This window comes from Fringilla coelebs (assembly GCF_963513975.1).
Source record: "Fringilla coelebs genome assembly, chromosome: 3".
NCBI classification, from domain to species: Eukaryota; Metazoa; Chordata; class Aves; order Passeriformes; family Fringillidae; genus Fringilla; species Fringilla coelebs.
Genome location: NC_140030.1, coordinates 66689342 through 66706052, shown reverse-complemented (window position 1 = coordinate 66706052; position 16711 = coordinate 66689342). Strand labels below are relative to the sequence as shown.

The window sequence follows — 16711 nt, the reverse complement described above, 5'->3', positions numbered from 1 at the left end:
CTGCCAAAAACTCCTGAAGACTGGCTGACTGATAAAGTCAGATAAAAAGTCATTCAGATAAGTCCTTTATCAAAGACAAAGTTGGTTGCTCTCAGGAAAGTTCAGACTGACCATATCAAGGCCTTGATATTCAGCTGGATCCACACAACTGGGTGAATAGAGAAACAAGTTCAATGCTTCAATGAACCTGCTACTCATACTGTGTTTGCAGCAGGCATTGGTCTGACTGTGCAAGTGGTTCAGAACTGCATATGTTTGTATTGGATCTGGCTTGGACTGAGCTTTCATCAGGGCAGCCCTTGTGGTGCTGTTTTAGACACATCACCAAAACTGTGGGGGTAACACACCAGTACGTCAGTGACTGCTGAGCCAAGCTCACACACCAATCAGTCCTCTGTTTCTCACTCCACTACCCCAGCAAGAACACTGGGGGTGGGCAAAGGGTTCAATCCTCATTCTCTAGCCCATCCCACTGTGGGGAGTGACCAGGTGGATAGGTGGTGGCTTAGCTGCCAGACAACATCAATTCACCGCAACATTATAGCCCGCACAAAATCAAAAGCCCGTAAGAGAAGTTTCCAAATTATTAGCAGTAACTGGTCCTTCAATGTGTTATGAATAAAAAGGTCATGAATATACAATGCAATGAATACAGAAGGTTTTGCCATTTTAAAAGTCAAATATAAATAATATCCGGGGCAGTTGAATATCTCTTTAGAAATAGTCCATATTTATCACAAAGAAGAAAAGTTTCCTTGAAATCAACAGACAACAGGTAGAGTGAAAACTTGCAGCTGGGAAATAAGCACTTGTATCATGATGGAAATGAATCACTTTTCAAATCACTTAAAATGAAAAAAAAAAAAAGAAAATTAAAAAATGTTGCTGTATTAAGTAAAGTCACTGTTACAAAACTACCAGAACAATTCAGGAACTTTTTATAACTACTGCCTTTGGAGTCTGACTTTGAATCAAGACCTAGTTTGAGATGTTATTTTATGCATAACAATGGTTCTACTGTCTTGGGCCACTCTGCAGACCATGTGTCTCACAAAGCCTGTAAGATTTCCCTCTTTTGGCTACACTCTCACAACAAAAATGCATCATAACTAAGTATTATTCCAAACTTCAATTCCTTTTTTTTTTTCCTTTCAGTCTAATAGTTTTAAATTTGCTCTGTTATCATAGAATCATAGAGATACCTAGCTCTTACTCTTCTCCAAAAGCATTTTTTGGTTCAAACTTAGGATAAAAGAGTTCTCTGATCAGTGTACTTAGACCTGAATTAATGACCTTCCTAAATAACCTCTTCACAGGACACTATCTTGCTTTCACAAAAAAGCATAAACTCTGCTTTAAACGGCAGGATAAAGATCTAAATATCATGTCACTTTTCACATGGAAGCACTGCCTCTTTTTTAAAATGCTCCTTCACTCCTTTTCCACAATTTCTAGAATACATATCTTAGATCCTTTTGCTTCCCTTTTGCTTTCTTTTCTCCATCACATGCTTGAGTACTAGTTATATTCACATGAAACACCTCCTTTTCCTATTCCACACCTGCTGCACTAAAGCAAACTACATTCCTGCAATATATTTTAAAATTTACTGCTGTTTAACTCATTTAGTGTTATGTAAGGTAGGAATTTAAATAAATATATTTGCTGATGACAAACCATAATCTTGGTTTGCTGTAGTTTAAAATTATTTAAATTACTAATTAAAATTATTCAAATCACTAATTTAAGATTCAAATCAAGAAGCAGGAATTCCATTTATGTAGCAAATTTCATTTTCACTTTGCAGTTATTTCCCTTAGGAAGATGTTCTACCTCTTCTCACCTACTGATTTGCAACTGCAAATCATTCTAGTTAATAAGTGGGTTTTGCTGCTAGTCACACGGAAATGCCACATGTATCCAAACATAAGCAGTCAAGAGGATATAAGCTTATTGTACATTTGTGAAAATCTTCTATAGTTTATGCTAATAAATTTGAAATATCTTGGTTGATTGTTTAGCAGTCTGATAAGTAATTACTTATGATTTGTTTAAAATGTATTTTCTCAAGGTTTTTTTGTTTGTTTGTTTTTAGCATTATATATAAATGCACAAAGGAAAAATGTACTTAGTTTTTATGCTCTTATGAATATATCAATACAGGAATCAAATTCACTGCTATGTATTTCTTGGACAAAGATTTTAAAAAATTTAGATTTACATCATGAAATGAATTCTAACAAACATTTATTCCCCCCCCGCTCACCTGCCCTTCGACAGAGGCGTTCCTGCTTTTTCCAATTGCAATTTTGTGTATAAAGTGGATATTGAACAAGTAAATCACAAAAGAGGAAAGATTGCTGTTTTATAAACACAGAACAACTGTAAGACAGTTTGCCACTAAGAGAAAGTACTGAAATATACTATTTTTAATCTATGTGGCAGATTAGGTTAGAATGACTTCAGTGTGTAATTTGAGCTATAAATAACTACAATTTAAACAAAAACAAAAGTAAATACAACCTCCCCCCAGTAAAGTTCAAAACAAAATTAAAGCAAAGTCTTTTGCTTTACATAGAACTCCTGTCTGTATTTTTATCTTCAAAACAATAGGACTTACTTTCAGTTAAGTCCTGAAGGCCTTGGGCTTTTGCCAACTTTCCTGCAGACTGAAGTGCTACCTTGCCTTTTTCTTTCTCTCCTCCTTTTGTTTTCTTTACTACTTTTTTCTGCTCTGCTTTTTCTATTAAGCAAAATAAAGATTAAATATTTTTCTTTCTTAGATAAAAACTTTCAGTCATCAAATGTCATACAGTGCTTTAATAAGACTTAAGATAAATTTTAAAAACAATCAAACACAAACTCTTTGAAGTCAAGAGTTGAGATTAAAAAAACTAATTTAATTTAATTAAAATAAATAAAAATAAAAAGTAGTCCTTAAGATGTAAATGAATATTTAATGAGAAGGAGCTAAAAAGGCTTTGGTCCCACCTTTTAGTTATTGCACAACTTTTATATCCTTACTACACCATAAGAAATCATTCTATTTCTGGCAGTGTGCCAAATATTTTATTCATGTTCTTGCTCTCATGCATCAGTAATTACAAAAAAAAAAAAATAACACAGACAATGCATAGATTCCCAATGGACATGGAAGAAGAAAGTGTTCCACAGACCAAGCATTCTTTGAAGTCTTAGAACTCAGACTACAGGAAAAGACTTCTTAAATGCATTTAAAAAAAAAAATCATAGAATCATGGAATGGTTTGGGTTGGAAAGGACCTTAAAGATCATCCAGTACCAACCCCCCTGCTGTGGTCAGGGACACCTTCCATTAGAGCAGGTTGCACAAAGTCCTGTTGCTCAAAGTCCTGGCCTTGACCTCTTCCATGGATTGGGCAACCAAAACTTCTTTGGAAAATCTGTGTCAGGAGCTCCCTATTGTCAGAAAGAATTTCCTTCTAATACTCAATCTAAACCTGCTCTCTGTGAGTTTAAAGCCATTCACTCTTGTTCTATCACTACAAGCCCTTGTAAAAAGTCCTGCTCCAGCTCTCTGCTAGGCCCCCTCTAAGTACTGGAAGGTGCTCTAAGGTCTCCCTGAAGCCTTTTCTTCTCTAGGCTGAACAATCCCAGCTCTCCGACTGCCTTCATAGGAAAGGTTCCTCCAGCCCTCTGATCATCTTAGTAGCCCTCCTCTGGACTCATTCCAACAGTTCCATGTCTTTCTTGTGCTGGGACCCCAGACCTGGATGCTGCACTCCAGGTTGGAGTCTCACAAGAGCAGAGTAGAGGGGGAGACTCACCTTCCTCATCCTGCTGGCCACACTGCTTTGGATGCAGCCTAGGATACAACTGCCTTTCTGGGCTGTGAGCACACACTGCTGGCTCGTGTACTGCCTTTCATCCACCAGATCCCCCATGTCCTTCTCCACAGGGCTGCTCTCAGTTCTTCCAGTCTGCACTCACGCCTCAGATTGTCTCAATCCAGGTGCAGCACCTCGCACTTGGACTTTCTGAACGTCATTAGATTCTCATGGGTTCAATCCTCATGCTTGTCCAAGTCCTTTTGGATGTTATTCCTTCCTTCCTTTGTGTCAACTGCACAATACAGCTCCACAGCTTCACAGAATCACAGAATGCTTCAGGTGGGAAAGAATCACAGTGGGTCATCTTGTCTAACCTCCCTGCTCCACCAGGGTCATACTAGAGCACATGGCAGAGGACTGCATCAAGACAAGTTCTTGAATATCTCCAGTGAGGGAAAATCTACAGCCTCTCTGGGCAATGTGTTCCACTGCTCAGTCACTCACACAGTAAAGAAGTTCCTCATGTTCACGTGGAGCTTCTTGTGCACCAGTTTCCACCCATTGCCTCTTTTCATATTGCTCAGCACCACGGAGCAGAGCCTGGTTTGATCTTCATGGAACCCATCTTTTATATACTTGTACACATTGATGAGGTGCCCTCTCAGCTGTCTCTTCACAAAGCTGAACAGGCCCAGCCTTGCCTCATCAGAGATGTTCCAGTCTACCAATCATCTTCATTGCCCTCTCTGCTGGACTCACTCAGGAGCTCCATGTGTGTAATGTGCTGAAGAGCCCAGGACTGGACGCAGCATTCCAGATGCAGACTGAGTATAGGGACAGGATCAGTTCTCTCAACCTGATGGTAATTCTCTTCTTAATGTGTCACAGGACATCATTGGCCTTCTTGACCCCCAGGGCACACTGCCGACTCAGGGACAGCTTGTTATCCACCAGGATCCCCAGGTCCTTATCTCTTATGGTGACATGGATGGCTTTGTGCCATCCAAACATTAATCTCAGACATCAGCAGAACATCTCAACAAAGCTTTTAGCCTCAGAGTTGGAGATAACAGAGCTATATCGGACACAATGGTTCCCTGATTCTTAGCTATTTCAGTTACTAATGAATTTTTAAGTCTTAGGCAGGATTACATTTACTTAGTTTTAAGGGGAAAAAATGACGCCACCCTGTTGGATGAACTGTTGCCAGCGACATGTCCATTCCAAACTCTTGAAATATCAACCCCACTGATGGCTGGGTCAAAATCATAGAAAGATTTCCTAAGAAGAGAGAATACTACCTCATCCAGGTAATTTCTAAGACTTTTATAGCACTTTAGACATTGGGACATAATATTTGGGATTCAAACGAGGAAGTCAGTGATTTTTCTAAAAATCTAGGAAGAAATAGAAATTTTAGCATGTGATTTGTACTCTCCAAAGGCATGAGAGTTGTTGTGAAATTGCACCCATGACTTCAAGTTAAAAACAACAACTAAGAAAACTCATTCTCAAATAAAAAAAATAAGAATAATATACTGGAACAAACTAGTATATACATCTAATTTTTTAAATTTAAATGTAAATAGGATTAGCAGCTCTTAAAGAAAATTATTGCATATGCATAACAGAATAAAATAAAAATTGCAATAAAAAATGCAGGCAGATGTTAGAACATATTTATTATAACTGTAGGTAATCACACTATACAACATTATTTACAACCCAGTATAAAATATATAATTAATTGATGGTCAGAGCAGTGTTGCCTTTGGAGAACCTGTAACCTCTCTGATTGGTATCTCTCTGCAAGGAACCAGACTTTGGAGAAATGACTGTGACATAGAGCTGAAAAAATCTCTGCCAGAAAGGGAAACTATTTTTATAAAATAAAAGACTAGTACTGCTTTTCATGAGATCTGTAGCTAGAACAAAAGTATTTTGAATATACATCATTGCAACATGTTCAGTGAAACAACAAATCCACAGAGTTGTATGTGGCAATATATGCAAAACATACTTATTTGAAACAGAGATGATGTTAACCTTATTTAAGCTTGGCCTACAAAGGTAAGACTGTGTAAAATTACAGACCTTTGCTACTGGCTGTCTCTCCTCTCTCTGCTGAATCTGTCAGCTTACTCACAGATGAAAGTTCACTTTTTAACTCTGGGTCTCTGGTTTCTTCAGTTTTTGTATCATCCCGAGTATCAAATTCTGGAGCCTTCTTCTCTGGCAACTTGAATTCTGGCACAATGCCTTTCAAAAAGCTCCAAACTTTGTCCCAGTATTCAGGCCTTTAAGAGAAAACACAAAAGTATATGTCAATGGTAGGGATATTTCCAATAAGAGAAGAAGGTGTGATTTTCATTTAGACAGCACTATACTGCAACTGACAGTCCAACTCCAAAAATGCTACTGGGTTATTTTAGTAGATATAACACCCTCTGTATCAGAAATATTTGTTGGGACAGCTTATGAAAGGCCTATAAGAAAAGAGATGATGGTTAGAGATGTATGCAAATAAAGCATCCTTTCTCAAAATTTTTAGCAGACACAAGTTGTGGCAGAGAAACTTGCAGACCTCTTTACAACTACACCATATAATAGTGTGATTCTATCTCTGTATATTAAAAAGCTTCTCAAAGACCCTGTCAAACTGGAAAGTTTTTGATATGATGTAACAGTTGCAGTCATTGCAGTTGATTTTCCGCAGAAACTCAGTGATTCCAGAAATAATCTCAAACAGGGTCATGAATGAGTCTCATGCAAGCTAACTGCATTCAACTTTTTTTTTTTAAATAAATTATGTGATTGTAAAATGAGCTAAAGTCATCTTATACTGCTATTCCAATGACTCTGTAGTATTCACATTCTCATATTCCATGATATAATGTATTTGTAGCAATGAATACTGTTTTTTGCTGTTGAAGTTGTAAAACTAACTGTAGAAAGAAATAAAATTTCGGCTACTTAGATTTTTAAATCCATGAGCTATATACACACTACTGTAGGACACAAATATAACAAAAACCTAAATTGCAAGCATAGCTTGAGAAATAAAAAATTACTGAAAAATTGAATAAAATATTCTTTGACTGGAATTATTTATTAGCAAAATATGGTTATAAATAAACAAGGCTATCTAAGTGAATGATATATAAACCATAACTATTTGTTATCTAGATATTCATTTGAATTTATATATGAAAAGGCAAAAAAGGTGTAACTCAAAAGAAAAAATCTAAATATTTTGTATCAGCATCTGGGTAATTAATTTAGTAAAAAGAATATCAAGCTGAAAAGTCAGAATGTCTTTTTTTAAAAATACAAAATGAACATAAAACACATAGGAAACAAGAAAAATATTATTGTAGGTAGAAAACGCTATTTTTGGTTGAAACTAGAAGTCTGACAACTGTTACAATTTGAAAGGTGGAAACACCACACTAGCTGACACTGATTACTTCCAAATTCATGACATATACTTTCTATGGTATATTCAGATATAAAATTATTATTATCAGCAGACCTTTTATAACTGCATACTAAATGCAACACAGATTTCTCTAACCTTGTTTTCCTCATGCTGTTTAATATTAGTTAAATTAATTTATAAAGAATAGGCATCAGCATGATAAATAGCTTTACAAGAAACTGTATGACTTACAAAGAAAAACACAATAAAATTGCATTTCTCAAAGGTACATTACCCAAGTGTCTGAACTATAAACCATTCACTTTCCAAAATTGAAGGTGAAGGACTTCTAGGGCTCAGCTTTATTTTTCATAATGCCTTATAGAATTAAATATTAAATAACTGGCACATAAATTGCTTAATGAAAGAACTTACTGGAGAGGAATAACTTCTGGTATCCATCCAGTCAGTGTTTGTAGAACTGTAAATTCTTCCATCTCTCTTTTTCCAGTTGCATGTATACTATAAGACAAAAGCAGACTTTTTACAATTATAATGTTACCAACTACAGTAAACTCTGAAGTCAACATTGTTTTCTGTAATAAGACCATGTAATGAGGAATAAGATCATACACAGAATAGTTTGATGAAAAGCAAGTCATTACTTGCAATTTTAGGAGCTTTCCAAACCACTGCTGAGTACTCCCCTACAAAGTCAACGCTTTCGCATCAGATCCATTATTTTAGTGCTCCCTGTGGTACAATGGCTTTTTTTTTACCTTTGTTAGCAAGCATACTATGTATACTTGCACATAGTTGCAGGGTTGGAGATGTGGGTTTGAAATTTCTTATGCTAAAACAGGGTTATAATTCTACAACTTCCATCTCCTAAGCAGCTTCTCTAGCTCCCAGGTTATTCTGAACAAGCTGGCTCACTCTAGCTGGTTCACTTCCACTCTAGCAAAGTTCAGTCTTTCAAACTGACACTCTGCTACTCTCTGGAGAGGTTTCCTGAGAGGACCAAGGACAAAGATGCCAGCACTTGTATGGCTAACCCTTGTGCTCTGGAGAAATGCAGTATGTCAATCACATTCCTGCAGAGTTTCCTAACGGGCAGCTCTTGGCAACTCCTTAGCTTGTGTCACATACTTTAGATGACTCTTCTGACAAACACAACTTGATGTGACGAGAACAGGGAAGCTTCACTACCCAGATGTGTGTTTTGAATTATTTTCTCAATCTTATTCATTTAAACTGTTGGTCTTCATTCCTCATTTCATAGGAACCTGTAGCCATAATTGTCAATTACTGCATCATAGGCCACCTTCTACTTTTCCAGTCAGTTCTAGGGAAGTAGATCACTGTACACAACCACACGACTGTAGCAAAGGTATCAAAAGAAGCTCACAAAACTCTGCTTTCAACATTGGTTGAGTCAATACAGGTCAAGGCCCACAATAACAATTTCATTAACAGTTCACAGGTACTCCTGTTCAGCAGAAAGCCATATGTGAAGTTGTCAGGAATAACGTCAAACAAAGCAAATAATGAGAGTACTCCAGTTTCTTTGTAAGTTTTCTGTGAATAAATTTACAAATACATGTAAAAATGAAAACCCGTGCCTTCTGTAGCTATAGAGGATTTTTTTCTTACTGATTTACAGTGTCAGCTTTTGGAAGTGTATAACTGTCATTACAAAAATGTAACAAAATATATTTCCAATGTATACCAAATCAACTTTTTGCTGTTACCATGTGACTTCACAAAACAAACCAAAAGTGAGACGACAAAACATACCTAGTATTTGCTAACTTAATTATAGCTTTGGACAGCAACATTGGCCAAAGTTCATTTTGGCAGGCTGTAGCTGGTAATAACAAATTGTCCTCTTCACTGAATGGCATAGTGTCATCCACAATGATCTTTCTCCAGCACCCCTGTGATAGGGGAAGGGGAGGAAAGCAGAAAGAAAAAAATTAGTTTGTGGGCAGGCAAGTAAAGAGTATGCAAGAGAACCTTTAATGCTTTCCCAAGAACCCAATTCTACTGTAACTCAATTTACATCACAGATGGCTTTAAAAAAAGTTCTCACATAATTTATGAGAAACATGGAAATAGCATTCATAGCGTTTTATTACTGCTCTGACTTATTTGTTCCAGAGATTAATCTAATTGCTGCTATTTCCAAATATATTTCATCTCATATGTGTAGTACATCATGTGCATGCATTCAGTACTGTTTCTTCAGCTGCCATGACAGATGCCTGAGAAACGCTAATGATGAAAAAAAAAGGCTGAACTAAGATAGCAGCTTTTTAAATGTCTCTTTAGATATCAGTCTGGAAAATACTTGTGACATAAGTAATCCCCCTTGCTTCCCAAAAACTATCTGGAGATATTGACTGCAATTAGTCTCCTGTTACACATTACATCAGTATTTTGTAAAACACTATACTAAACAACACAAAATTATCAAATATTATTTATTTACTTATTTATTTAAAATTTCTTTATTTCCAGGATAAGAAACAAAGAGGTAAGACAAAGTACTGGTATCTCCAATACCAGATACTTCATTAGTAAACTGAGCTAATATTCCACAAAATAATCCTGTCTACCATTCTTCAAGTAAAACTCTCTGTCCTAGTGATCAAGATATAATAGAAAATAGGTGGGCCAATAGCAAATACTTCTGTTAATTCAACCACAAAATGATGAAGAATGACCAAATCACTAGTGTTCACCATGTGTTATCAGAGAGTGCAAAACTATTGTTCTCTGCTTGTAACTAAGCTATGGATTCAAGCTGAAATGACAGCTGATTAATGCTATGAATTCTATAGGTCTAAGGAGAAAACAAATTTAGTCCAGAGGTCAAAGACATTCAAAAACCAAAAAATAAGCTAATATTTTTAAGGATAAGAACCATTTTGTGACAACCAAATCAAAATATTTAAATTTCCCTAGTTTGAAAAGGACCTAGTCAGGGATATGATCACATATTCATCTCCTCTTCCAAAAATTGCTGAAGTTTACTAGAGAGAACAGAACAAGGTGATAAGTAAAGGAAAAAAAACCAAAAAAAAAAAAAAAAAAAAAAAAAAACTGTGGGGCAGGTCTACAGATGGAAAAAAGTGAGAAAAAAATAACTACAGGGACAAGTTTAATAAACCTCAGAAATGCAAAGTGAAAGTAGAATGTGGGATGGAATTCATATATTTTTTCAATTATGTGAAAAAATTATTATCCACAGGTTTGATGTGGTGCACAACAATGCCTTCAGGTCTCAGTGCAGAACATCAGTGAAATCAGTTCATTATTCTTCCACCTTTTGTACTATTTTTCTTTTAACTTTCTACTTTCTCCTATGGAACATATTTCTCCTCTATCTCTTCTGATATTTGTCTTTCTTTGTTTGCACATTTTGTTTAATCTTCCAACCTCTCTTCAAGAGGTCACCCTATTTTTTTCCTGTTTTTCTTTCTGTAAAATACAGCTGTATACCCAGAGGAAAAAAAAATTGAATAAACACACAGGCCCAAACAAAAAAAAAAGGCAAAGAGCGGAACAAAAAGTGACAAAGAAAATGAAGCATTGGTAACTCTTGGATATCCTTTAAAATGTGAAATGTAGTCTTTTACCACATGACTTCATAATATCTGCAGCATTAAATTCACACACAGAATAATGCCTTCTGCTGAGGAACTTGGACTATACAATTTGTGCCTTCTCAAACTCATGCCACTCATTTCTATATGAATATAAGTTATTCCACAAGTGAAGGGAGTAGTAAGGGGTGAGGAAAGCACAGGCATGTAAATCAGATAAGTGTTCCCCTTACAGAGAAGGTCACTTTCAAGTTTCTGTTTCCAACTGACTATCTCAAAAATATTTTCAGCTTTGGGCAACTGGAAGTTCAGTAGGGTTAGTTTTAGGTCTTAGCCTGCTGTGACATTTTCAGTTTCCAAAAGGCAAATGTAACTGAAATAACTCCAGAGGTCAGTTCTTTTATATGTTACTATTTCTCTATTAAAATTAGGTTCAATATGCAATTAAGTTTTCCCTGTTGACTGCCAAATGTTTTAAGAAATTATCTATTTTCTTTAGAAATCCTTGGGATGTTTTAGTTTTACCAGTACCTCTTCAGAAAATGGTCCTCACACTGGAAGTATCTAACTATCTTTAAACACACTTAGAGACAAACAGCTCTATAAAGTCAGCCAACTGAATTACTTAAATATGAAAAGAAAAAATTTAGCCTAATACACCAGAGGTGTGGACCACATGTCTGACTCTACTAAGCATTTGCATCAAACCTACAAAACTACAAAAATAAAGTATTGCCTTTGCAAGTAATAACACTTTTATCAGGCCACAAGTTGTACAACAATCACATTAAGTGTAAGAGGCATTTTAATTACCAAGCATTTAAATCAACAATTTGTCCATTTTTCTACTCCTAAAAATCTATGTATTTTCAATAATAAAATGTATGTCCAGTAACCTTTGAAATTTGCCAGGCTAGCTACATTATATTTTTATTTTGTTGGAGGAAACTACTCACCATCCAATAAAGTTTCAATCCATATTTTCCAAATTTATTGTACACTGGTACGCGTTCCTTGGCAGATTTACATAAGCCATAGATGTGTTCCCAAGGTTTCCAAACAAGTGTGGGTGTTTCACTATTTAAGGAATTATCATTATATATCCTCCAGACAGCATAGATTTCACTTACAATCCATCTCATCAGCTAAAACAAGAGAAAAATAGAAAAAAGTTTTTTCAAGTAACACATTTTGAAAAAAAAGTGAAGTTAGAATGATCAAATAATAAACCAGATCCTGTTGTAAATAAAAAAGTGCCATAAAAATATAGTTATAGTTTAATGGAAAAATTAATTTTGCTGTTACAACTTCTCTTAAAATCATTGCAATACCTATCTACAATAACACAAGACTTTATGCAACTAACTAAAGGCTCAATATAAATAAAGGTATTCATTATCTAACAAAGGCAAACTAAGAAATACAATCTTAAAATTAATTATTACAGGACTTGTGAGTTGTCACTTGTTTAATTGCTTTTTAAAAGCCAGCTGCTAAAAGTCAATATTGCCTTGAATAGTCATTATTTGTACTCAGTAAAGGAAATCCTAAATTATTAAATGTACATAGAAATCTTTAATTCTTAAAATAAGAACTTAAACTAATCATGTTTTATGTATGAGTTTTTATAATATGCAGATTTATGATGTATGCCTTACTTTCACAAGTACTACCAAACTGTTACAAGGATTTATATATACTGGAATGAAAAAAACCTTTTACTACAAGAAATGTGCCCTAAAATTAATTAGTGGTTCTATGGACATTCTAAGAAACTTGTCCTAGAATAAATTAGTGGTTTTTCAGAGTAAAAAATGACATGACTTGTCTTCTGGTGTTTCTTCCCTTATATCTCTGGTGGTGAATTTTGAATTTGCATTGACATACTGAATGAAATAGAAATTAAGTAATATTGCATTCAGTAAGGCACTCAGATGACTTGATTCCACCTGGTTTACATTTTTCCATGATCTGCAGAAATTCAGTAAATATTCAACTCTGGAGAGACAGAATAGACTGGATCACAGACATTTGCACATGCATGCAGGCCCACTAGGAATTCCAGAAAGTTTGAGTAAAAAATATAAATCCTTTATAACATTGCCTTTATTTACTCTTTTCTTTAGACAATATTATCCAGTTGGAAAACCTCTTACCATCACTGATTTTTCAATTTCTAAAAAAAGATAAACACTAATTATAATAATCTAGATAATTTCTTGTGACTTTATCCCCTTCATTCATTTTCCACTTCAAAATTTTCTCACAACATTTTTTTTTTGCAGGAATTTGGAGTGAAATTCAAAAAGTCAAAGAAAGATAAAAAGGAAATAATTTTTTTAAAGGGACATTAATCTTTTTCCACCTACCTCACAACAAAATATGTGCTCATTTGCTGAAACAAGGTCAAACGAGGTCTCATTTTGGACTATCACAGGAACCTAGTAGAAATTAAATCAGTTAGTTCCATAACTAAATTATCTGGAGAAAATTAAATTAACATTAGCATTTAACTGCAGTGAACATGCAGATGTTGGACATCTGGCAAGCATTCATTACACATTTTAAAACTAGAAGTGATCATCTTGTAGATGGTTTGATATTTCTTTATAAAACTTCCTTAAATGTAGGCTCAGATTTTTAAAAAATTATTATTATTTTTACCAGGAGATTTAAAGAGTATCAAATTGAATAATCACATAAGTGAATTGAGATGCCCTCAATTTCTTAAGATATTTGCAGTTCTGCATTTAAATCATGATCATAACACTGTCTCATACTTTGAGATTCCCTTAGCCACCCACCAGGGTTCACAGTGGTTCACTGATGATCAGTTAAGACAGTGGCAATGTCTAAACAGCAACTTTATCAAACTTTTGGCTGCATTACATTATGTTCATGAATATTTTCTTCTTGTACAGCCCATTTCTTTTTTGTAAACAGTTTAGTAATAACAGACTGGGATTGCAGTTTATTGAACTAAATGTATCTCTGCCTCTCATCGCGTATTGGTGTTCACTGTTTGAATCTTTGATTACCCCACTAGTTGCTTGTTAATGTTTTCTTTTATAATTAAAAATATATCAAGTATAGCCTTAATAGCCTTTCATCACTTGACATTTACATTAATTTTTATATAAAATCCTTGGTAATCATTGCTTGTTGATTCAAAATATATTTGACCAAAAGAAGCACCAAAGTTTTAATCAGGTCCTAAAGAAAACAAATGCTTTCTTCATGATACTCCTGAGATAGATTTTAAAAGCTATTTTTAATACAGATACATGCTTCTATGACTTTCTGGGCTGCCAGCTACCTCTTGCCTACATCTTTCAGATACCTCCACTCAGTTTATGCATTTTGGCAGTGTTTCCTACCCAATCTTTTGGTCTTGTCAATTACTCTTCTGACCTCTCCCTCTCCCTCCATTAAAAATTAAACTTAGATCTGTTTAGTGTCTAGTTAATAAAAAATGGAACTGACAAGCTGACAAAAGGAAAACTGACAAGCCTGAAAAAGTGGGAAGGGTGGTCAAAGTACTTTAAAACTTCAATATATCATCTGAAGTAAATGACATAAACCCTTATATTAGTAACAGTATTGGAGAACACTAACCTTTGAAATGGGAGGCTATTTATTTTCTCTGCAATTAATTTTAAAGCTAAACTGATTAACAGCTATGCACAATTTTAAAATGTTATGGTTACCTTGCAGACAAGTACTGTCAAAGACATGTACTCTGTGTAGCCCAGAAAAATGTGATAGTTGAAGGGAAAAAACGTAATGTACTTCTGGTAAAGTTAGTTCATGGTTTCATGACAACTATGAATACTTCAGACACCTGCTCAGGTGGAACATACAGAATTTTTTCTGCTCTGACAGTAATTCTTAAGTGAGACTAGAGAAAAAGAAGGCATCTATAAAAACAGAAAGGCATCTTCCTGTTCAGTTGTCTTCCAAATGAACATGGGAGTCAAAAAGTGAAGCAGATGTGGGAGGATACAAAACCATGATGTTTTGTACCAGGAACGCTGGTCCATGGTGGTCTTATCCCATTAATAAATTTAATTAATAATTAAATCTCAGATTCTGTATAGTATCATTGGGAATGCTATTATTACAGCTAACTGTAAAGAATGGGATTAGTATAGGTAATCTTATGACTTTTTAGACACAGAGAAACCTGTGCTGTGTGGCATCAAGCAGGCCTCGGATTCATCTACGCAACATTCTGTGCAGATCCCATCTATTTTGGATTTGCTGACCTATGATACAATTTGAGCTACGAAAGGATACTCTTACGAGAAAATAACTCTGCTGACAATTTCTACTGTAAAATGAAAGAACTTCCTGCTGTGGTTAGATAAAGTCAAGGAGATGCAGGTGATGTAATTAATTGCCAGTAAGGAGCAGGAGCTGCCTGCAGGCTCCTCCATCACCATCAGCAGTGTGAGCTCACCCTGGGCTCAGGGTTTCCAGGGCCAGGGCCCAGCCATGCAAGCAGCACAGGTGAGCTGTCACACGGGTCACTGAGCCCTTGTGTACACCAGTTTCCAGGACAGGACTGACTGCATGGTCAAGTGGCTTTTATCTGTTGAACTAACTTCCTCTGCTAATTTCACTCTACTTTTCACAAGTTAGGCAATTGGGAGTTTTTCATCATGACCTTGCTTGTTTCTTACCTCTTTTGTTAAAAACTCTTGTGGACGTTTCCATGAGTGCACTTTTAAGGATGCTGGCAACATTATTTTCCCTTCAGGATCATCAAATCCAGGCTACACAAAATATGGATGAACAAAAATGGACCACCTTTAATAATTACAGTATTGATCTTCCATGAGATTTAAAATAATATATTGTTCACAGGATAATTCACTTAAGGAGCAAAAAAGCATAAAAAAGAACTAACAGTATATACAACTAAACAAAAAGAGCACGAAGCCCAAGGTGAAGATGCAGCACAAAAAGCTACCTCCAGTATTCAGAGAAGTTTATATGGTCTGCACTTTCCAAGACATCTGTATGAAATTATTATTTTTCTTTTCCCCTTTCAGAATGATCTCAAAAAAAAAGCTTAAATTTTTAAGTCAGTTATTCTTCTACCAAGCTATTCCTATGTACTTTTTCTAACTCACTTATTTCTATAGCTTTTAAGTTGAACACTGAAAGTAAATATCTGAAGTGATTATTAAGAAACAAAAAACTCACGTTCCATGCATTTAGCACTGCTGTAGAAACCAAAGTGAGCTATAATTATACAGCATGAATTAGCCCATAAAAAAGAGAGGCTCATACAGTTTTCAAACTTGCATTTTTAAGCGATGCTTATCCTCCATGTGCACAGAAGGCGTCAGGATATATGATGTCTGTTTACTTACTGGTACAGTGTGGGATGAGGACATGCCTCTGATATAGCTTGTGCTGACTGAGAAGCTAATCAGTTACATGGATAATGCCTTTTATTTGTGCCTGGATTTTCAACAGCTTTTAGGCATATTATACATTTGTGAGTGTTTCACAGTCTATGATGCACTCTGTCTTCTATAGACCAGAGAAAGAAAAAAAATCTATGATACAAAAACATATGATACTCTGAGTCCTTAATGATTAAAAGATGACAAAACAAAGTACATCACAAAAGCATAAAACCAAACACAAAGCAAAGGCCCCCAAATAAATAACCTTTTCCCCACATTTTTTATTTGTATTTTTTTTCAACATAATAATCTGCAACAACCTATTTCAGTACCAGAAGGATAAAAGAGAAGCTGGGAAGGAGGGGAGAGAAGGAATGTTTTAGGAATACTTTTTTTCTTTCTGAAAGCTTAAAGAATTCCTTGGGGCCTGGACCATACAAAACTGTATTAACAGTGTTT

General features: G+C 35.3%; 1 protein-coding gene across 1 annotated transcript in view; it reads right to left on the bottom strand.

The window, feature by feature from the left end:
• Nucleotides 1-16711, bottom strand: part of ADGB (androglobin) — a gene marked incomplete at both ends in the record, with an annotated part of 104788 nt that overhangs the window by 66980 nt on the left and 21097 nt on the right. The window contains 6 exon segments of the mRNA XM_084202634.1: nt 5904-6106; nt 7663-7749; nt 9025-9164; nt 11792-11980; nt 13205-13276; nt 15518-15610. Of these exon segments, the coding sequence (XP_084058760.1) occupies nt 5904-6106; nt 7663-7749; nt 9025-9164; nt 11792-11980; nt 13205-13276; nt 15518-15610 (784 nt within the window).